Genomic DNA, 23737 nt, shown 5'->3' with positions numbered 1-23737 from the left:
TGGCAGGAAACATGGTGATGATTCGCCGTGGAAGAAACTAGAAAGTTTTAAAAATTAGTTTCTTCCACTAGATTCACAAAATGTTTAGGGGTATGCATCCCCCTAGAAACCACCTTTTTGCCAAGGCACCCAAACATGGTTTGTAGTTTTGAAATATGAAAACAAATGCATGTTATAAAAGACAGAGTGAGACCTCTTTGGCAGGCTGGTTAAATTTGCAAACAGCTGCAATTTTCTGGCTAGCTGGTAAGGCAGGAAGCTGGACTCTTGACCTGCCTGACTTTAGCAAACACCCATTGTTTGGTAATGCCGCAACTGCAAAAACAGGATTAGTACAGGAATTTACTGCAGGAAATATTCGAGAGCAACCCCTACAAAGTACAATGGTACAGAGAAGGTAGAGAGAAATCCTTCTCATGCCCTGCATGTATGTCTTGCATTTCTAAAATAGATAGCACAAAAACAGGAAACAGCTCCCAGTCTGCAGAGCTGAAAACAGGAAGCAACTTCTGGCCTACAGAGCTAACGCATTTGCGGTTTTCTGCCTAACCACAGCTTTTAGCTTCTTTGCCTTATTAACCCTTCCTTCTCCCTTCACTCCCTCCTCTTTTTATGAACAATCTATTACTTAGATTCGTTCTGGGGTAAGGGTCTATATTCTCTCATAAAAGCAATTACACGAGGTCCCATCGTGCGGGATATCATCTTTTCCATCATATGTTGCATACATTGCATCAAGCAGGGAATACAGAAGCAGAAAAGCAAAAGGATTATAAGCGGCCCTGCTATCAATACCATAATATGCCTGATCCAACCACCATCGGGGAGCCAAGAATATAACCAATTCCATGGATCACCTTCTGTATTTTTTAGCGGGTTTTCAGCTATCATTGTTTCCATGTGGTCGATTGTGGCCGAAATGCTGACATTATTATCTGGGATAAACACGCAGCAATGAGAATGAACTAACGCACAAACTCCTCCCTTTGAGGCCAACATTACATCTAAAGCATAACGATTTTGCAAAACGACCTCCCTCATAGCAGACACCTCTTGATTGAGGTCCTTTAGTGCCTTAATGGTATCATTAAATAGCCCTTCTGTCCAATTGGCGAGCAAATGAAGATCTCTATAATTCATGGCTGCCCCTAAGGAAGGTAGTAGGCCCCGCGATACCTGGGTCCCAACATAGTGGTTAATAGGTGTATTCACTGCCCTGCGGTTACGCAGTCTGAGAGATGTTGGTAACTCTCCTATCTTATATAAAAGGGGAACCACCACTCCTAGGGTACAAACTCCAGTAAGATCTCGGGGAATAGATTTGAATGCTGCATCGCCACAAATTAGCCAGAGTTCTTCCGGAAGAAGGTGACTGGTGTTTCGTTGTTGCTCCGACCATTTGAAAGCTTGTGAAAACAGGAGGCTTACGTGCCATAACTCCTGGGTGAAATTTAATAGGGGCTGAACAGAAGAATTGGATCTAGAGCTTTTGTGGAGGTGGTGCATATCAGTCATTAACTTGGCGCTAGTATCGGATTGATAACACCGTGAGGTATTTCCATAATTAACAAAGGCAGAGCAGGTCCTATTAAATACAAAATTCAATACATATAAGCAATCAGGATAAATCCCTCGTGGGGTTGACCCTTCAGAGAATTTTAAACAAATAAAAGCTGGCTCGGACAGGGCCAATTTTACGGGTGGCCATTGAGCTTCTTCAGGGTTTTTTCTATTTTTTACATTGTAGATATCATCAATGGGAATTCCATGTAGCATCAAACCTGGCCGTTGAGCATAAGGTGGTATGTGCATACACAGCCAACAATTGGAGAGATTTAACATTGTGGTGAACTTAAACATATCCTTGATATAAATATTGTCTTTCCACATCTTATGATAATTTTCTCCTCGTGATGTTTTATTCAATAATCTAGTCCCCATCTGCCCATGTTCACCAGGTGCAGCACCTTCCTTGTCTCCTGCAACTATGAGAACGAGAAATACTAGGAGGATCATCAAGGGGGTAGAAGGATTTGACCGTTGCCTCCCGCAGAACCTGTGACGTTCATGCCAGCAAAAGAAAAGGCACATCCATATGGCAAGGGCGGTTGAGATAACTCCCACCCACCAATATTTGGGGGTCATTTCTAGCTTTTCTTCTTATCGCTGAAGGGCCCACTGATATTCGTATTCAATTATTCTCCGGGCCTCAGGGGTGACTTTCCACTTTTCTGCTGAAGCACCCACTATATGGAGCAATTTCCCTATAATCCCTTGTTGATGGGCTGGGCCCTCGTGCTGTCTTTCCAAAATATTATATCCAAAAGGGGCCTCTCCCTCTTCATATATTAACATGCACCCACAGGAATATATCCACCCCTGCAACAGCCTGACACATGGGGTGACTATATCAAGGGGTTCTGGTCCTAATACCAAAAGACCTACTGGTGCCTCTAAATTTGCTGGAGAGCAAGTTTCTACGTTGGGGACACTGCCCGCGGGCGCCCCTCCCATCCAATTCTTCAGCTGTGCGTAGAGATATCAGCTTCCGGTGTGATATCAGCAGAGCGGTCGTCTACCAGGCGTCTGGAGATAGTCAGCCGAAGGGAGTTCTCTGGATCTGGTGTAACTGTCCAGTCTGAAATGGCTTTCTTTACTCGAGTATGGTGGACCCACGGGGTGATGCCAGCAACCTTCACAGCAGTAGGTGTAGAAAGTAGCACAGTGTATGGTCCCCTCCAACAAGGCTGTAGGGGAGCTCGCTGCCAGTCTTTCACCCACACTTCATCACCTGGCTCGAACTGATGGAACGGTTCAGTTAACACACATGGGGTGCGAGCCTGGGTCCACCTGTGGAAACAGGAGAGAACTTGGGAGAGTGACTGCACATAATTATTCAATTGCATATCTTGGCTAGCATATGGAGTTAACATTCTAACATATGGGACTGGTCTCCCAAACAAAACCTCAAAGGGTGACAAGTGGGTCCGCTTTGAAGGGAGACTGCGGACCCTGAGCAATGCTAAGGGCAACATGGCCACCCAATTAGACCCGGTCTCCTGCGTCAGCTTGGACAGCTGATTCTTTAGAGTTCTGTTCATTCTCTCTACCTTTCCAGAACTCTGGGGTCTATAAGCAGTATGCAGCTTCCAGTTGATCTGGAGCGCTTTTGCCAGTCCCTGTAGGACTGCATGAACAAATGCTGGTCCATTATCAGATCCTATGGACCTTGGCAATCCATAGCGAGGGATGATTTCCCTAAGCAGGCACCTGGTTACTTCAAGTGCCTTTTCAGTCTTGGTGGGCCATGCTTCGACCCACCCGGTGTAGGTACACACTGCCACCAGCAGGTAGCGGTATAGTCCACAACGGGGTAATTCAGTAAAGTCCACGACAAGATCTTCCATAGGTGCAGTTCCACTGTGCTGAATCCCTGGGAGAGCCAGTGGTCCGGCTCTGGGATTATTCTTTTGGCATAGCAGGCATTTCCTGGAGATCTGGGCTGCCAGTTGGTAGAGGTGGGATATATATAAGCACTTCCCCAGCTGCTTGGTTGTAGCATCTGGTCCTATGTGGGTTGATTCATGGTACCTCTGAACTATCTGCCGAGAAAGAGACTCTGGAATCCATATCCTGTCATCAGGGGTAAGGTACCATCCTTCCTTGGACAAGGTCAGTTCCTGGGCGTCTGCAGTGTCCTTTTCCTGCTTTGTGTAAGCTGGTTTATCAGTGGTGCTTAAAATCTCTTCTGGGACCAGTGCTCCGATAACCAAGGTGGGGGCCAGTTCCCGGGCTGTTTCCTTGGCCACTCTGTCTGCCAATCGATTTCCTCTGGCCACTTCCCCTGGTCCAGTCTTGTGGCCATAGCAATGGATAACTGCCACTGCCTCGGGCTCCCATACAGCATCCAGAAGGTTCAGTAGAGCTTGCGGGTGGGCCACCTGGTTTCCTCTGGAGGTAAGCAAACCTCTTTCTTTCCATAAGGCTCCATGGGCATGTAAAGTCAGGAATGCATACTTAGAATCTGTGTAAATGTTTATTTTCTGTCCCTTTGCCAGGCTCAGGGCTCTGGTAAGCGCAGTTAGTTCTGCCAGCTGGGCCGATGTTCCAGGCGGGAGTGACTTTGCTTCGATCACCTGGTCCTCCAGGGCCACCACTGCATAGCCCGCCTTCCGTTGCCCAGCCTCAACAAAACTACTTCCATCTACAAACCATGAAGGCCAATGGGGGTTTGCCTCATCTTTGAGATCAGGTCTGCTGGAATATACCTCGTCCATTACTTCAATGCAATCGTGCGTCTGCTCCTCACCTTCTCCTACCGGCAACAGGGTAGCTGGGTTGAGGGCGGTGGTAACCTGGAACTTCAAACGCGGGTGCAACAACAGCATCTGACACTTTCTCATCCTTGCTTGGGAGAAGAAATAGGTACCCTTCATGTCGAGTAGAGCTGGGACTGCATGCGGGGTCACACAAACAGTGTCTTGGCCAAAAGTAAATTTGTCTGCCTTGTTCAGTAGGGTAGCTACTGCCACAACTGCTCTCATGCATGGCGGTAAACCTTGTTCTGTAGGTGTCAGGCGCTCGGATAGGTATGCCACAGGCTGTTGCCAGCTTCCCAATTTCTGGCATAGCACTCCCTTTGCTGTTCCCTGGTCTTCATCCACAAACAGGGAGAAAGGCTTTTCTGGATTTGGGATACCCAGCGCTGGTGCTTGCTGCAATGCCTTTTTCAAATCCTGGAAGGCCTGTTGCTGTTCTTCTCCCCACACAAAGGGGTCCTTTTCCGTCCCTCTGGTTGATTCATGCAGAGGCTTGGCAATTGTGCTGTAATCTGGTATCCATATCCTACAGAATCCTGCCGATCCCAGAAAGCCACGTAGTTCTCTGCGATTCTTTGGCTCTGGAATCTGGATAATGGCTTGCTTCCTTTCTTCCCTTAGGGTCCGTCGCTGATAGGATATATCAAATCCAAGATATTTCACAGTGGGTTGGCATATTTGGGCTTTTTTCTTAGATACTCGGTATCCTGCTTCACCCAGATGGTTCAGCAAGTCCTTGGTGGCTTCCATACACGTGTCTTTGTCTGAACAAGCTAAAAGAAGGTCATCCACGTACTGCAACAAAACTCTGCGTGGGCTGGTGGGGAAGCTAGACAGGTCTGATGCTAATGCTACCCCAAAAAGGGTTGGAGAATTCTTGAACCCTTGTGGAAGCCTCGTCCACGTATATTGCACCTTCGTGCCTGTTCCTGGATCTGTCCATTGAAATGCAAACAGGGGCTGACTTTCCTCTGCCAGGCGGCAGCAGAAGAATGCATCCTTCAAGTCCAATACTGTGAAACAACATGCAGTAGGAGGTATTAGACTAAGCAGCGTGTAAGGATTGGGCACATTGGGGTGGAGGGTTTCCACGGCCTGGTTGACCAATCGAAGGTCTTGGACCGGACGGTACGTGCCATCTTCCTTCTTCACCGGCAAGAGTGGGGTGTTCCACTGAGATTGACACTGTCTCAGGATGCCATGGCGAAGTAACCGTTCCAAATGTACCCATACTCCCTCTGCAGCTCTTCGGGGGATAGGATATTGGTTTACAGCCACAGGGTTGGCGAATGGTTTGGGCTTGACTATTATAGGTGGGATGTTCTTTGCCATTCCGGGCGGGTTGCCTTCTGCCCACACATCAGGGTTAACTTCTTGCAGGAGGTCCTCTGAAATAATCCCCTCCTCTTCTTTTACCATCATTAAGCGCCAGTGTTCCCTTAAAGGTACCTCTAAGGAGAATTCCCCTGCTGGCCCTGTGGTCATTGTTACTTCTCCTGTTGGTTGGAAAGAAATCTGGGCTTGCAATTTTGATAGCAGGTCTCGACCCAATAATGGGATGGGACACTCCGGTATATACAAAAACTTGTGTTGGACCACTTGGCCGCCCAAGCTACAGGCAACAGATTGCAGGAATGGGGCTCTTTGTGATTTGCCTGTAGCTCCTATTATATTAATCGTTTGCTTGGTGGGCTTGGACACTGGTACTGGCAAAACAGAGTGTGTGGCTCCGGTGTCCACCATGAAGGGGATGGTTCGGTTCCCTGTTTGTATTTTGACCATGGGCTCACGGGAACCTAAATCAGCTGGGCCCGGTCTGTCCTAATATTCCTCCTCTTCCTCTCTCAGGCTCATTGCGCCGGGCTGCCTTTGGGCTGGGGGGTGCCAGGGGGGTCCCTGTCCACGTCCTCTACCCCTGCCGACATTTGCTGATGTCCAGGGTCTCAGTTCCTGTCCAGGTCCCATGGGGATTGGCCCTGGAACTCGTTCTCCTCGTCCTCTTCCACCTGAATGAGCCTGTGGGCATTCTCTTTTCCAGTGCCCTTCCTGCCGGCAGATGGCGCACTGGTTCCTCCCCAAACGGCCTTGCCCTCCTCCCCGGGCGCTTCCTCTTTCATGAGGGGTGGGTGTGGTAACCTGTAACGCCATCAACTTTTTTGCTTGATATTTCTCCTTCTTCTTTTGTGCCTCTTCCTCCCTCTGATTATAAGTGGTTTGAGCCAATTCTAACATCCACTCAAGGGTGTGGCCCATGAAAGCCTCGTGCTTCTGGATTTTTCGGCGGACATCGGGTGCTGCCTGAGCTACAAAGGCAGTTTTTATGATCGGGGCATTGGCAACCTCCTCTGGGTCTACAGGGGTATACTGGCGGTAAGCTTCCTTTAGTCTTTCCAGATAGGCACCTGGGGGCTCCTCACTCCCTTGCATTATTTCCCTGATCTTGGCAAAATTAGTAGGCTTCCTGGCTGCCCTTCTCATGCCATTTAAGACATTCTGGCGATAAGTGGTGAGGGTATTTTGCCCATCAGTGGTCTGATAATCCCAATTCGGTGTATTTTCAGGATATCCTGTTGTAACAGCCGGCTCTCCTACCCCCTGCGCTCTCATGTGTGCTCGGGCTTCAGTATGAATTCGCCTAACCTCCTCTGTAGTTAGCAGGGCATCCATCAAATACTGTACATCATCATAAGTGGGATTGTAGGTTTTGAAAATTCCCTCAAACAGCTTAATTATTTTTGCTGGGTTTTCCTCAAATGAAGGGTTTTGATTCCTCCAATTACAAACATCTGCACTAGAGAAGGGGACATGTTGAACTGTATAAGTTCTATTGGGCACAACTCCGTTAGGTCCCGCGGGGGCCGGAGGATCATATACTCTACGTAGAGGCATCATTCCAGCCCCACCCTTTTTCTGCACCTCATGGGACTTATGGAGGGCCGCCCTGGTTGCTGCTTCTATCCATTCCTTCTGCCATTTCTTCCCTTGTGTTGGGAGGCATTCTGCTGCGGCCAACAAGTGGGGACCAACATCTACTTTTTCTGCATAAGGTTGTACATACCGTTGCAATCTTATCGACTGATACTGAGTCCACCCTTTTCCTTTCTTTGCTAGTTCAAGTAATCCCTTTAAAAATTCCTCATCATCTTCTTCTTCATCTGATTCATCAGCCTTGGAGGGTTCAGGCTGGGGGCTAGCTCCTCCCAGTGCCTGGGGACCTGGGTCTGGTGGATTTGCCTGAGGGGCAGTTGGTGGAGCATAGGGTGGAGGTGGTTTAATAATTCCTCCCTCCTCTTCTTCTGGGTCTGGTATCACTGGGGGCCTTTCTGACTTCCCTGCCGGTCGAACTGTACAAACTGCACTTTGTGGGGCGTTGCCCCGGCAGGCTTTCAACCATGGTGGGTTCTTCTCTACATTGGTTTTCCAAGTAGAAATATAAGGGATCTGGTCTGGGTGGACATTCAAGATGTTCTGATATAATGGACTGATTAGCTGCAAATCAAAGCTTCCTTCTGAAGGCCAAGTAACTCCTTGTAAGGGCCAATCAACTTCACACAATGTCTTCATTCTCTGTCTTCTTAATTTAATTCCCCAGTCATCATTTTTTGTGGCTGCTTTCCAATTGTTTAAAAAGCATTCCAGGGGACTACATTGGCTTGCCCCAGACCCCATTTTTTTTTTCTTCAGATACTCCTCTCCTAACCGGGTTATAAATTCTTTCACACACCAAATAATACAGATTGTGGCCTGCACGAGGTCGCCCTGGCAGAAAACGCACAACCCTGCAATCGCTCGGCCAAGGGGCACTAATACCCCGGCCCACACTCGACAATTCAATCACTGGAGTATCTGACATGCAACACACACAACATACAAATCACATCAATATAATTTCCCCTCCTTCCTCTGTTCCAAATTTATGCTGGTGGCACTCTCCTGCACAACCAGTCCCCTTATTCCTGGTGGCTAGTACTGTACTGTACAACCAATCCCCTTATTCCTGGCTGGCACTGTACTGCCACAGCCAGGTGAGGCTGATCAGGCCTCGCCCTTTCCCTTGGGCTTACCTTTTTTTGCTGCAGACCCCTTCTGGCCAGTTCTCTTTTCTCCCTCGACCTGTGTCTCCACTCCGGAGCGGTGTGGCTGGTTCCCCCCACGAATTGGCAGGGTGCGCGCTTGGAGCCTGCAAAACGCCGATCCGAGCTGTTCACCGAGGTCGAGCCTGGCCCTCCCCGGCCCTCTGGGGTGGGGCAAAAATTCCCGGCCAACGCACCAAACTGAAGGCTGAACCTTGTCCTTGCCAGGGAATTCGTTTGCCCGCGTCCCCAGTGCCGAAGAGAGAGAGAGCAAAAAGCACCAGGAAAGTTTCTTCTTTGGAGAAAAGAGTTTATTGCAAACTGTGCACAGGACAGCCAGCAGGATCGCTCCTGCAAACTGGCTGTAAAGGAATACATTTCAGCAAGCCTTCTTATACCTTTTGAGCATTCCCCCCCTCCCATTCCTTCCTCAAATTTTCCCAATCAGCTGGCAAATGTTCAACTTATTCCCTTATATGGCACATCTATCTGCTGGGTAAGCACTTCCTCATACGTGTCTTTCTGCTAGCTAAGCACTTCCCCCTCCCCTCTTGCTTGTACGTGTCTTTTCTTATCTTTGCATTACTTAAGACAGGAAGCGTATGGCAGGAAACATGGTGATGATTCGCCGTGGAAGAAACTAGAAAGTTTTAAAAATTAGTTTCTTCCACTAGATTCACAAAATGTTTAGGGGTATGCATCCCCCTAGAAACCACCTTTTTGCCAAGGCACCCAAACATGGTTTGTAGTTTTGAAATATGAAAACAAATGCATGTTATAAAAGACAGAGTGAGACCTCTTTGGCAGGCTGGTTAAATTTGCAAACAGCTGCAATTTTCTGGCTAGCTGGTAAGGCAGGAAGCTGGACTCTTGACCTGCCTGACTTTAGCAAACACCCATTGTTTGGTAATGCCGCAACTGCAAAAACAGGATTAGTACAGGAATTTACTGCAGGAAATATTCGAGAGCAACCCCTACAAAGTACAATGGTACAGAGAAGGTAGAGAGAAATCCTTCTCATGCCCTGCATGTATGTCTTGCATTTCTAAAATAGATAGCACAAAAACAGGAAACAGCTCCCAGTCTGCAGAGCTGAAAACAGGAAGCAACTTCTGGCCTACAGAGCTAACGCATTTGCGGTTTTCTGCCTAACCACAGCTTTTAGCTTCTTTGCCTTATTAACCCTTCCTTCTCCCTTCAGCGGCAGCCCTTGGTGCAACTTCTGCGCTGTCAGGCTAGTGTTACTTGGCCCTGTGGCAGCTTCGCATTTAACAATTCACTTACTTGCCATGGGCAACCAGGAATCCCATGCAGGCAAGTGAGTGGACTCGCAAAGGAGGCATGGACCTTTCTGCCTCTTCTCTGCCAACCTGCTTTGCAGAATGCAATTTTTAAACAAAGCATTGCCAGTGTTTCTTGCTGGCCGTGGGGCAGGCTGGTAAATAAAAAACACAAATTTGTGGGCTGTGCCAGCCCATGCCAATACCTGTGATTGGGAGGGTTGTAAGGGGCAGAGAGGGAAACATTGTTCACCCTGTGTGCCCCCACTGCTCACAATGGTTGCCAGCACTCTTAGTTTGCCCACCATGTTTCTGTGCATGTGCAGTAGTTTCCCATGGAAACAGTGTGAACTTGGGACTGGCAGTCTCCCTTCCTCGGGTCATCTGAGGTTTTGCCAGCATTGACCATGCATTTTGAACCATGTGGTGCAGTCTGAAGTTTGTGATCCTGCGCCAAGTGCTGCACACAGCCCTGTCTGTGCCTGAAGCACCCCTGGTGGACATCCATCCAACTTCACCTCCCTAGAGGTTGTCCAAAATAGACCTCGCCAGCTTCTTAGCCTGCTTATTTGTTGCTGAACGGCTCTGAAGTCTATGGAGTGCCCTTTGAACAGCTTATGCTGCAGCCATCTCCTCCCTAGAATTTAAAAGGCAGTGCTTTACCAGAGAGGAAATAACAAGCAATTGTTGTCCCTCTCCTTTCTGGCATCTTTTTTTTAAAAAAACAAAAACAAAACCCTTTTAGGCCATTGGAAAGAAGAGGGACAATTGCTCTTGCAGGCTTGCCAAATTAATCCCACTGTCGGTTGCAGGAAGGCATCCCTCTTCAGCCTGAGTGAGGACAAGTCTTCCTTAGTGGCACGGAGCAAGGCACAACTGTCCAGTTTGCCAGCTGCGGTAGCCACCAGGGGGCAGCTGCTTAAGCTTGGTCTCTGTTAGCACGGGTGGAAAAAGCTGCGGAGTGCTTCGTGAAGAGCTTAAAGGCCTGGAAGCCTTAAGGGAGGACACGGCCGCATGTATTGTGGGAAAGTTCATTAAGCAGGAGGAAACCATGTAGAACTTCAAGCACAGCTTCCCTTTGGGGCGATTGTGGACATCTGCAGTGTATCTAACGGTGTGTGCTGCCAGTGGTGGGTCCGTCCACCAGTCTGCTTCTCTCTTCGCCGTCGTTTGTATGCTAATTCTTTGCTTCTGGTCAGAGGTATCAGTTTCCCAGAATCCTTTGCTTTTGCAGTTCTCTGGCCCTCTGATCCATCTTCCTTTCAAGTTGTTAGCAAAGGATCATATACGTCGATGGCATAATAATAAATTCAATAAAGCTATGGAACTCACTGCCACGGTAATGTGGCAGTGGCTCAGAATAAAAGGGAGCTAGGGAAGTGATGGTATTCCAGCTGAACTATTTAAAATTTTAAAAGATGATGCTGTTAAGGTGCTACACTCAATATGCCAGCAAGTTTGGAAAACTCAGCAGTGGCCAGAAGATTGGAGAAGATCAGTCTACATCCCAATCCCAAAGAAGGGCAGTGCCAAAGAATGCTCCAACTACCGCACAATTGCACTCATTTCACACGCTAGCAAAGTTATGCTTAAAATTCTACAAGGAAGGCTCAAGCAGTATGTGGACCGAGAACTCCCAGAAGTGCAAGCTGGATTTAGAAGAGGCAGAGGAACCAGAGACCAAATTGCAAACATGCGCTGGATTATGGAGAAAGCTAGAGAGTTCCAGAAAGACATCTACTTCTGCTTCATTGACTATGCAAAAGCCTTTGACTGTGTCGACCACGGCAAACTATGGCAAGTTCTTAAAGAAATGGGAGTGCCAGATCACCTCATCTGTCTCCTGAGAAATCTCTATGTGGGACAAGAAGCTACAGTTAGAACTGGATATGGAACAACTGATTGGTTCAAAATTGGGAAAGGAGTACGACAAGGCTGTATTTTGTCTCCCTGCTTATTTAACTTATATGCAGAATTCATCATGCGAAAGGCTGGGCTGGATGAATCCCTAGCCGGAATTAAGATTGCCGGAAGAAATATCAACAACCTCAGATATGCAGATGACACAACCTTGATGGCAGAAAGTGAGGAAGAATTAAAGAACCTTTTAATGAGGGTGAAAGAGGAGAGCGCAAAATATGGTCTGAAGCTCAACATCAAAAAAACGAAGATCATGGCCACTGGTCCCATCACCTCCTGGCAAATAGAAGGGGAAGAAATGGAGGTAGTGAGAGATTTTACTTTCTTGGGCTCAATGATCACTGCAGATGGTGAAAGCAGCCACGAAATTAAAAGACGCCTGCTTCTTGGGAGAAGGGCAATGACAGGCCTAGACAGCATCTTGAGAAGTAGAGACATCACCTTGCCAACAAAGGTTCGTATAGTTAAAGCTATGGTTTTCCCAGTAGTGATGTATGGAAGTGAGAGCTGGACCATAAAGAAGGCTGATCGCCGAAGAATAGATGCTTTTGAATTATGGTGCTGGAGGAGACTCTTGAGAGTCCCATGGACTGCAAGAAGATCAAACCTCTCCATTCTGAAGGAAATCAGCCCTGAGTGCTCACTGGAAGGACAGATCGTGAAGCTGAGGCTCCAGTACTTTGGCCACCTCATGAGAAGAGAAGACTCCCTGGAGAAGACCCTGATGTTGGGAAAGATGGAGGGCACAAGGAGAAGGGGACGGCAGAGGACGAGATGGTTGGATAGTGTTTTCGAGGTTACCAGCATGAGTTTGACCAAACTGCGGGAGGCAGTGGAGGACAGAGGTGCCTGGCGTTCTCTGGTCCATGGGGTCACGAAGAGTCGGACACGACTAAACGACTAAACAACAACAGGGAAATAGGTGCAGAAGTTGTGACGTTAGTGCCATTTCAGTTGGCTAAAATGGAGCAGTTGCTTAGCAGCACACCATAGACTGAGGATGCTGGACAGCTTCCTCTGATGTACCCACGGCTGGCTGATAGTATGCAAGGGGAGCTAACCAAGAAGCTTGCTCTGAAGCCTCTGCTGTTCCTTTCTTTTTCTACTCCCCACTTCTGTTTGCATGTTCAGGAGCTGATGTGTGCATTTGAGCCCAGGGATGTGTGCATTTGAGCCTCCTTTGTGCTGTTTAATCCCCCTCTGCCTTGCCTTGCAGACTTCAGGTACCGAAACCACAAGGATGCTGTGCCGAGCAAAGGCTCGGACCTGTGCTTGAGGAGCAGGCTTTCTCCAACCCTCCAAGGACTCCTGGACTTCCACAATGGATTCCTCTTGGATCACCCCAACTCGGCTCCCATCCAGGATGTGCTAGAGAAACCTTCCGGGAAACGCAAATGCAAAACCAAACACCTCTCAGGCATCTGTGAAGAGGGGAAGGTACAGTATTGCTTAGGAGATGCTGGAGTTGATTTCGGGATAGGGTTAGATGGGTGCTGCACCCAGGGCTCTGTGGGAGTCTGAGCTACAAAACCAGGCTCAATCGCCACTTAAAAGGTTTAGCTAGCAGATGCTGGGAAATAACTTCTCTCGGTTGCCTGGGGCTTTGGGAAGTTGCCACTCGGCATCACAGACCAAGGATGGGCAACCCGTCATCCCCCTGGCTGGGGTGGGAGGGAGCTGAAGTGCCAAAGGCAGCACATCCCTGTTGTCAACAGTACTAATTTAAGCAAAACAAAGAGTTTCATCCTGGTGTACAGCTGCTTCCTCAGTTCCTGTGAATGGATTTACCAGCATTTTTCATTTTATTTTAAAGGGCTCTCAATATGATCAGAGCAGAAGCCGTGTGTGTATGTGTTCAGAACCCAAATCAGCAATCCGCCCTGGGTACGCCTGCCTGTGCACAATGCAAAGGCTGAATGGATTACTGGGAGCAGAATTCAGCATTTGAGAGTCCCGGTTTTCTTTTCTTTTTTAAGATTTTAAAAAAATGTGAGCGATGCCTGTGAGATCCCAGGAAACTGGACTAGCGTGGTGTTGGAGAGTGTGATTTACACAGCTGAGATTTCCGGACTTCCATATTGTATATCATTTTCTGCCCTTCTCAACAGCTAGCAGAAGCAGATTTGAGTGTGCATACAAAAGTAAAAGTGTTATTGATGTAAACTGTGACGTTGTGGAATGCAAGCTTTTTTTAGAGGTTCAGCATTCTTCTTCACTTAGCCCTGTTCTGACACTACTCTTCTTCCTCCCCAATCCCCCCAATCATTCTCTGTGTTCCATTTTTTTTTTAAAGGCCAAGGCACGCCTGAGCCAGTTCAAGATACGCTCTCCAAAGAAAGCTCGGGAACCCTGCTTGTTGAACAAGTCCCTGCAGCACAAATCAGAAAGAGCCCCTGAGCCCCCCGCAGCCCTGCCAGTGCCCCCTGAAGCTCGTCGACTGATAGTGAACAAGAATGCAGGGGAGACACTGCTGCAGAGAGCAGCCCTGCTTGGCTACAAGGTAGGTGCCACTTCTTGCAAGGGGGGCGGGGCGGATAAACAGCAGGAGACAACTGCTGCCATTGTTTACTAATCTTGGGTTGGGGGTTCTTTCGCCAGGATGTGGTGATGTACTGCCTGCAGAAGGAAAACAACAATGTCAACCACAGGGACAACGCAGGCTACACAGCCCTGCATGAGGCCTGCGCTTGCGGCTGGGTGGACATCCTGCAGCTCTTGCTGGAGCATGGTGAAAACGTGAACTGCAGTGTGCAGGATGGCACCAGGCAAGTCCACCGCTGCTGAGGAACCACAGTTGCCAGGGGCTTGGCCAGGGGCTAAGTGGTCCACTGAATCTGGGCCTCAGGTGGCCCGTTTTAGCTTCTGAATCTGTAACATTGATGAGTTAAGCCAGTGAGAGCTGCTGTGGTGCAGTACTTAAGAGTGTCAGATTTAGGGCAGAGGAGAGTCAGGTTCCATTGCCAACTCTGCCACTCTCTGGGTGATCTTGGACCAGCCATACCCTTCCTACCTAACCTACATTGCACGTTTTTAATGAGGGTAAAGAGACGGGGGAGACCACGTGAACTTCCTTGAGATTCTTGGGAGGAAAGGTGGGGTGGCAATTAAATAAATAAATGCAACCTACCTTGTCCGTGTGCTCTAAGAGGGGCATCTTGCACTGAATTTCTTTTTCTTTTCTTTTTTGCATTTGCTTTCCTTTTTTAAAAAAAATATTAGGCATTTAAGCAAAACATATTATCCAAAAACATGTCTTCCTTAATATTTTCCCCATTTTCCTCCCTTCCCCCACCCTCCCCTAAAAAGCCCCCCCCCCCACCCCCTGACTTCCCTCAGTTCCAATCTTTGGTTTCTCTATGAATGCTATTCTCTGCATGTTACAAAGTTGTATAAATCCTTAAGTTGTCTAACTGATTATTGTCAATAAAGAGTTTGTGAGTGTTTATTCAAAACCTGCTGAAGAGTCCAATTCACTTTGTTGATTCTTCAAATTGTTTATAAAGGGTTCCCATTCACCTTTGATGTCACAGTTATCCTTGTCCCGTAGCTTATGTGTCAACTTTGCCAGTTCTGCATAGTCCATCAGTTTCTCTTGCCATGATTCTTTAGTTGGGGTTTCTTCAGTCTTCCATCCAGACTCTCGCGGCCGTTGTTGCATACATGAAGATGTTTTTCAGCTTTTTTGGCAGGTCTTTCCCTACGATCCCTAACAGAAATGCTTCAGGTTTTTAAACAAACGTTAAGTGGAACATTTTCTTCACTTCATTGTGTATCATTTCTCAAATTTTTTTTTATTACATTACAATCCCACCACATATGAAAAAATGTCCCCTCCTTTTCCTTACATTTCCAACATATATTTGAACTAGTTTTGTACATTTCCCCTAACTGCACTGGTGTCATATACATCTTCTTCATATAATTCTCCTTCAACAGGGAACAGTCTGTAAATTTTATTTCAGTTTTCCTTAACTTTCCCCAATCTTCCATCATAATATTGTGGCCTACATCTTGTGCCCATTTAATCATGACTGATTTTACCTCTTCATCTTACGTCTCCCATTCTAATAGTATGCTGTAAGCGGCCTTCAGTAATTTCACTTTCCCTTCAATCACTTCCGTTTGGAATCTAGATCTTGTGTAGCTAAATCCTTTCTTACTGTCTTCTTTATATGTTTCGTATAATTGTTGCTAGTGCAACCAACTCTGAAAATGATCTTTGATCTCGTCATAATCTCTTAATTTCCATTTTCCATCATGATCCTTTATTAGATCAACATATGTGAGCCATTTTCCTTTCTTTCCAAGTGGTTTGAGCAAGTAATGCTTCATGTGGTGAAATCCACCAAGGGGTCTTTTGTTCCAATAAATCTTTATATCTCTCCTATACTCTCATTAATGATTTCCTAATTATATGGTTATAGAAACTTCTGTGAATCTTCCCTTTCCCATACCATAAATATGCAAATCTATTGTCATGTCCTTCTAATTCTAATGTGTCTTGCTTATCCAACCTCATCCAGTCCCTGATCCATACCAAACAAGCAGATTCATAATACAGTTTAAGGTCAGGATCTTGCACTGAATTTCAGCAAGTTCTGCAGGTTGAGAACTGTCTGCTGAAGTGGAGCTGCTCTCTCTTTAAAAATAGCATGCTAGGGAGAAGGCTCAGCAAGAATCCCTCTGCGGTCTTGAAAGCAGTCCAGTCCACGCCTCACCCCATGAGAAAGACGCAATGGATGGGCTGTCTGATGCACTCATCTACCCTGAGGGGCATCAGTTCTGCAATGTCCCAAGCCCAAAGTGGCAGTGCCTGGATCTTTTATCAAGTAATTCCGGGGACTAAATTGTTGTCCCGTGTACTTGAAAGGCATGTGCTTTGCCATTGAGCTGTGGCTCCTTCATGTCTGGTACTTCTTAAAATCCTTGCACCTCAGGATAATTATTTATTAATAATACGGTCGTTGCTCAGTTACCAAGGACAGATCAACAGTGGACATTTCTCCATATTCATTTCTCCCTATTTAAAATATGTAGCAGAGCACAGGACCCTTCCATCCACCTCAGCATATTGTTCGCACTGGCTGGCTGAGGCTCTCTGGTTTTTCAGACGGGTCTCTCCCAGCCCTACTTGAAGCTCCTAGGGATTGAACCTGGGACCTCTTGTAGGCAATCAGATGCTGAGCTTACCGCCTGTCATTAACAGAGAGTACACAACACTTTACAAAGGCAAACAGGAGGGGTAGGGTCCCTTGCAGGTTCCTCAAGGGTTCCCTGATGGGGAAAGGCCAGGGAGGAATGGGTGATCCCTGGTCAGCTCCAGCCTTTTGACTCTGTGAAATTCAATTTAAAACTCTTTGTCTCTTGGCAGGCCTGTCCATGACGCTGCAGCAAATGACAACTTGGAGATCATGTGGCTCCTGCTGTCTTACGGTGCTGACCCAACCCTGGCTACATATTCGGGGCAGACTGCCCTGAAGCTGGCCAGCAGCGAAAACATGAAAAACTTCCTTAATGGTAGGTTTCCATTTGTCAAAGGTAAGGCAGCAATTTTATTCCCCTGCACACACACCCCCTGGCCATTGGATACTAGATATGACGTATGTGTTGCTTCAGTCGAAAATGCACATGGGTTTTGCAGGGAAAGTGCTTGATTTGCACTAAAGGACATCATTCTGCAGGATATATGCATGCTTCAATGGGTTGATTCTGGTGCTTAGTTTTCCCTCTAAGGAGGGCTTTGGACGGATTCATGTTGGAGGGCTCTACCTTGAAAACATTAGACTAGAATCCTACATGAATCTTGCTAGAAGGTACCTGTGAGCAAAAGACGAAGATTTTTGCTCTCATTAAAGGCTTGCAAAGTTCATTGTGGATTTATCATAACATCACAATCTTTTGTGATAAATCCACATTGAATTATCCCTTTAATCCAGGGTTTCCCAAACTTTGGTCTCCAGCTGTTTTTTTGGACTACATTTCCCATCATCCCTGACCACTGGTCCTGCTAGCTTGTGGTGATGGGAGTTGTGGTCCAACAACAGCTGGAGGCACAAGTTTGGGAAACCCTGCTTTAATCAGTCTTTATGGCAAGGATTGTGGAGCCTTCATCCTGCAGGCCAATCTTGGATCCAGTTTGGCCCATGAGGCCATTTCCTCTAAACTGTGCCCCCTCTGGTCAGTCACCTGACATCACTTTGATGGGTGGGTGAAATCAGCTGATGGGCTGTTCAGTTCTGCATGGGCTGTGCCTGCCTGTTCCCCACATGGAGCTGGTATGCTCAGCCAAAGCATCAGTATTTTAAGTGCCCACCCATCACCTGATGAGAGAGAGTTCAGTTCTGCTCCTTGCTGCTTCCTGGTGACTTTTTCCTTCCGCAAGTTAACTTAAACAGGTGGGCAAGATTGCCTACTTAATGGTCACCTGATGGCAGATGGGTTGCCTCTGCCTACCTGTAAAAGTTCAGCCACAAGGATGGGGAGAGATAAAATATCTGGCACACCAGGTCAAAAATTCCCCCATCTTACTCTCTGGGAACCTTGCCTAAGCACCTGAAAACACATTGACATCTCAGCTTCCTTTATTCAATTTTATCTTCTTGCAGATTACATCTTGTTTTTTTTATATATATAAATATTTATTAAGATTTTTTGTGAAAGAAAAACATAAGTAATAAACAACATTGCTTATATCATAACAAAATTTCATAACTTGTTTAGACTTCCTCACGTCTCCTGCTCCCACTTACATTGTTGAAAAGTTTTTTCAAGCAAATTATCATCTTGTTTACAATCTTATATCCACTCATTTAAATATAGTCTAATAGTTCTCCCAAAGGGTTTGTCTTTTCCTTGATCTCACTTATCATCAAATTCCAGTCTAATTTAGTGGTGGCCAATTATTTATGATCAAGCATCCTTCTTAACATTCAACCAAATTACAATATTTTTGTAAATAAATCTTAAATTTCTTCCAATCTTCTTCAGTCCTTTCTTCTCCCAGGTCTCGGATTCTGCCAGTCATCTCCGCCAGTTGCATATAGTCTATCAGCTGCATCTGCCACTCTTCCAGTGTGGGTAGATCTTGAGTTTTCCAATTCTTGGCAATGAGTATCCTTGCTGCCGTTGTTGCGTACATAAAAAATGTTCGGTCCTTCTTTAACACCTTCTGGCCGACAATACCCAGGAGGAAGGCCTCTGGTTTCTTAGTGAAGGTATACTTAAATACCTTTTTCAACTCGTTATATATCATTTCCCAGAAGGCCTTCACTTTAGGGCAAGTCCACCAGAGGTGAAAGAATGTTCCTTCATTTCCTTTACATTTCCAGCATTTATTATCAGACGAATGGTATATTTTGGCAAGTTTAACTGGGGTCATGTACCATCTGTATATCATTTTCATTACATTTTCCTTCAAAGCATTACATGCAGTGAAGTTCAGCCCAGTGGTCCACAACCTTTCCCAGTCCTCAAACATAATGTTATGCCCAATATCCTGTGCCCACTTTATCATAGCAGATTTAACCATTTCGTCTTGTGTGTTCCATTTTAACAGCAAGTTATACATTCTTGATAGTACCTTAGTCTTTGGTTCTAACAATTCTGTCTCCAACTTCGATTTCTCCACCTGGAACCCTAGTTTTTTGTCATTTTTAAAAACTTCTTTAATCTGGGCGTAATGTAACCAGTCTCGCACTTTACCCTCCATTTTCTCCAAACTCTGCAATTTCCAATTGTCACTTGCAGATTACATCTTGGATCTGCAGGGTCGAGCTGAAGGGGACCCCCATACAGCCTGGGATTTTTACAGCAGCACTATATTAGGTGAGTAGACCCCACCTACCTCTTTTCCCTGCTCCCTGGAACAACAAGTAGTAGAGCTGATCGGCTTCCCTCCATCCTTAGAGGCAGGATGTTTGGAGCAAGGGAATGAAGTGCAGGGCATTTTTTATTTGTTTCCCAAGCACTCTGTCTTTTGGTCTTAAACCACTTGCTCCTGCAGCGTACTGAGTGGAGGAGACAGATCTTCAAAGATGTGTTTGAACCATTTTCTTCAAATGGTGTGTGATTTTGCTCAGTTACTGCCCTTTGAAGAAACTGGTTTGGTTGACCCTTCAAGCTCAAGACATATTGGTCTCACAAGTGCACCTTGCGATGTTTCTGTTGGGATACTGCCAAGGAGACGGAGGCATCAGGCAGGCCCCCAGTCGCCTCCGGACGATCACCGGTCTCCCGTGGAACAGCATCAGTCAGTTAGCGACACGAGCCTGAGACATTCCAAGGCCCGTGCACACCCTTTCAGCAGTCTCCACAACGAAAGATGTAGACAGGAGAGCACATTTACAGCTTTATTCAACGTAGATCAGAACAAAGGAAAAACATGACTGCTTGCCTCCGTGTCCAGGAAAACAGCCAGAACAAAAGCTATATACAAAACAGAATTTCCCAGCGAGAGCTGGAACGAAACAGGAATGTGATACACAACAATCATGCCTGACCATTTAAGGTGGAATGAAACTATATCCTAACATCCTCCCCCTTTCCGTGTAACCTGTAGTACCTGTGGTTCAACCCAATTGCAACTTCTGTACATAAACCTTAAGTTGTTCTCTGTTAACAACCTTAGACAACAGATCAGCAGGAATTTCATTTCCTGGCATGTAGGACACCTGAATGAGTCCTTTCTGAATACACTCTCTTGCACGATGTAGCTTAATCTGCAAGTACTTGGTTCTTTGCTTGCAACTCTCTGAGTTCAGCAAAGCCAAACAGGATCTATTGTCTTGATACACTTGTATAGGACATTTCACAGAAACTCTGATGTCCTGAAACAGTTGCATCAACCATTCACAACCCATGAGTGAAAATGACAGGGCATTGAGTTCTGCTTCACAGAAACTTAGGCTTACTGTCGTCTGCTTTTTGCATAGCCAGTCAAACAGACAGTGGTTGTACATGTAGCATACTCCAGAAGTGCTTGTACCATCCGTGGTGTCACTTCCAAAACTAGCACCTGCAAAGATTTCAAGACCTGCAGTCTTCTGACTGGTGAACCTCAGCCTGTAGTGCAAAGTCCCCTTCAAATAGCGGGCTATGCGCTTCAGAGCTTTCCAATCCTGAACAGTAGGATTGTTGGCATGTCTGCTAAGCAGGTTAGTGCTTACAGCTATGTCAGGTCTTGAACATCTAGCAATGAGATTCAGCTTGCCTAGAATGCATCTGTACAGTGTGGTGTCAGAAAATGCTTCAGCAGTGCTATCTACCTGGTAACCTGTCACCATCGGTGTGTCTGCTGGGTTTGCATCAACCAAATTCAACCTGGTTAATACATCAGCAATTTTCTGTGTTTGGTGTACCAGAAAATAACCTGCTTGGTCCTTCTCCACCTGCAGAGAAAGATAGTTGGATACCTCACCAAGATCCTTCATGTCAAAGTGCTCCTTCAGCTGAGCTAGGGTGCTTTGGTACAAAGCCTGATTCTTCCAAAACAGAAGAAGATAATCAACAAAACATAAACAATACAGTTTGTTTTGCCCCTCCTCCTTGACAAACACACATGGATAAGCTTTGCCTTGGTGAAAACCTAGAGAAAGCAATGTCTCAGTGAGTTTTGTGTTCCAACACCTGGCACTCTGCTTGAGACCATACAAGGACTTCCGTAGTTTACAGACCATTCCCTTCTGTATCTGCACTCCATCAGGTGGAAGCATATACAGCTCCTCCCCCCAAACCCCGTACAAAAAAGCTGTGTTCACATCATGATGAGAAACGTGCAGTTTCTCCTCTGCAGCAATCGTGAGCATTAGCCTAATGCTCTCATACTTGGCGGTGGGTGAGTAGGTCTCGTGGTAATCCTGTCCTGGTACCTGTGAAAAACCTCTGGCAACCAATCTGGCTTTGTGCCTTACAACCTTGCCAATCTGGTCTGTCTTGGCCTTGAAGACCCATTTGCTGCCAACCAGCCTCATTTCTGGGACTACTGGGATTAGCTCCCAGGTTTGGTTCCTATTCAAAGAATCAGCTTCAGCCTTCATGGCATTAAGCCATGGCTCAGCATCTTTATTTTTATTTTTTTTAATACTTTTTTTATTGGTTTTCCAATTTTATCAACAAAACAACACCAAACAATACAAACTACAACAAACAAAAACAAAAACATAAATTTTAGTTTCTTAGCCTCGTTTTCGTAAGCCTCTTTTCACGGACTTCCCCATACCTTCCCCTTTTTGCATCCTAATTTTACAATTTTTCAGCAACTTTTTTAGTCAATTAAAATTTAACTTATTCTCCTTTTCGATATCACATTAAATCAAAAGGAATAAATATAGCTGTAATTATACATCTTCCTTTCCCTTAACACTTTAACACTCCTCAATTTTGTAGCGGTTTTTCAGATATACTTTAAACTTCTTCCAATCTTCCTCCACAGTTTCTTTCTCCTGGTCACGGATTCTGCCAGTCATTTCTGCCAGTCCCATAAAATCAATCACTTTCGCCTGCCATTCTTCCAGCGTGGGTAACTCTTGTGTCTTCCAATATTTTGCTAGTAGAATCCTTGCTGCCGTTGTGGAGTACATAAAAAAGATCCTGTCCCTCCTTGGCACCAATTGGCCCACCATACCCAAAAGAAATGCCTCTGGTTTCTTGTGAAAAGTACATTTGAGTACTTTCTTAATTTCATTATAAATCATTTCCCAGAAGGCTTTAATCTTCGGGCAGGTCCACCAAAGGTCATAGAAGGTTCCTTCAGTTTCATTACATTTCCAGCATTTATTATTGGGCAAATGATAAATCTTAGCAAGCTTGACTGGGGTCATGTACCACCTATAAATCATTTTCATAATGTTTTCTCTTAAGGCATTACAAGCCGTAAATTTTATACCTGTGGTCCACAACTGTTTCCAATCAGCAAACATAATATCATGTCCTAAGTCCTGTGCCCATCTAACCATTGCTGATTTAACAGTTTCATCAATTGTATTCCACTTCAACAGCAAGTTATACATCTTTGATAGGTTCTTAATATTGGATTCTAACAATTCAGTTTCTAATTTCGATTTTTCCACCTGGAACCCAATTTTCCTGTCTTGTTTAAAAGCCTCCATTATTTGATAATAATGGAGCCAATCTCGTAATGGCTCAGCATCTTTAGAGGTCAACTCCTGAACCTCTTTAAAGCTTGAAGGTTCCCACACCTTCTCTAAGCTACTAAGAACAGCAGTTGCTGTCTTAGCAAACTCATCAGCAAATCTCTTTGGAGGTTTGCCTTTTGTGGCCCTTTCAGATCTGCGTACTAGACGTAAGTCTTCTGGACTCATCTCCTCCTTCTTAGGAGAAAAGTGACCAATGGTGAACAGTGGTTCTCCCAGTTCAGTGTCAGACGCATCAGATGGTCTGACTGAGGCCTTTGCACACTTGTAGTCTGCTATGTCATCACTGTTGCTGACAACAGCAGCAGCGCTGCCCACTGAGCTGGAATCCAAACTCTGATCATCATCCTCAGCTTCCTCATCTGCCTCATCATCATCTGCTTCTTTCACATCATCTTCATCCTCCTCTGAGTGACTCTGGAAAATTCCCACATCCCCCCCCCCCCCAACTTAGGATTGTACTCAACACTCTTTGTGAACCTAATGGACTTAGAGTCACTCATGAATACCCCGTATGCACCTTTTTTGTACCCCGTGAACAAACCATGTGCCCCACACTTCCCAAGCTTGCTGTTCTGTGGGGTGTGTACCCACATGTCAGAACCAAATATTCTCATGTGCTTGACGTAAGGTTTCTTACCAAACATCTTCTCATAGGGAGTACAACCAATAGGTGATGACAGTCTCCTATTATAGGAATAAAGGAAACACGATAAAGCTTCAGCCCATTATTTCCCAGGGAGATTGGCATCATGCAGTAAGGTTTTTAGGCCTTGCAACAAAGTCTGGCTTGCTTGCTCACAAAGTCCATTCTCCCATGGAGATCTAGGACTTGAGAGGCTATGCTGGATTCCCTTCTCAGTCAGGAAACCTTCAAACTGCTGAGAAGTGAATTCACCACCTCGATCAGAAAATAAACAGCCAATGCGTTTATTGTGAGCATTCTCCAACCAAGCACAGATCGCCTTGAACTTAGGAAATGCTTCTGACATCTG

At 46.0% G+C, this 23737-nt stretch overlaps 1 protein-coding gene across 1 annotated transcript in view; it reads left to right on the top strand.

Moving 5' to 3' along the window:
* The window catches only part of LOC310835981 (BCL-6 corepressor-like protein 1), a 142092-nt gene that overhangs the window by 81729 nt on the left and 36626 nt on the right, over positions 1–23737 (top strand). The window contains 5 exon segments of the mRNA XM_083720952.1: positions 12809–13029; positions 13886–14092; positions 14191–14357; positions 16964–17109; positions 19339–19416. Of these exon segments, the coding sequence (XP_083577078.1) occupies positions 12809–13029; positions 13886–14092; positions 14191–14357; positions 16964–17109; positions 19339–19416 (819 nt within the window).

This window comes from Podarcis gaigeae (assembly GCF_964106915.1).
Source record: "Podarcis gaigeae genome assembly, chromosome: W".
Lineage (NCBI taxonomy): Eukaryota > Metazoa > Chordata > Lepidosauria > Squamata > Lacertidae > Podarcis > Podarcis gaigeae.
This window is presented reverse-complemented; position numbering and strand designations above follow the sequence as displayed.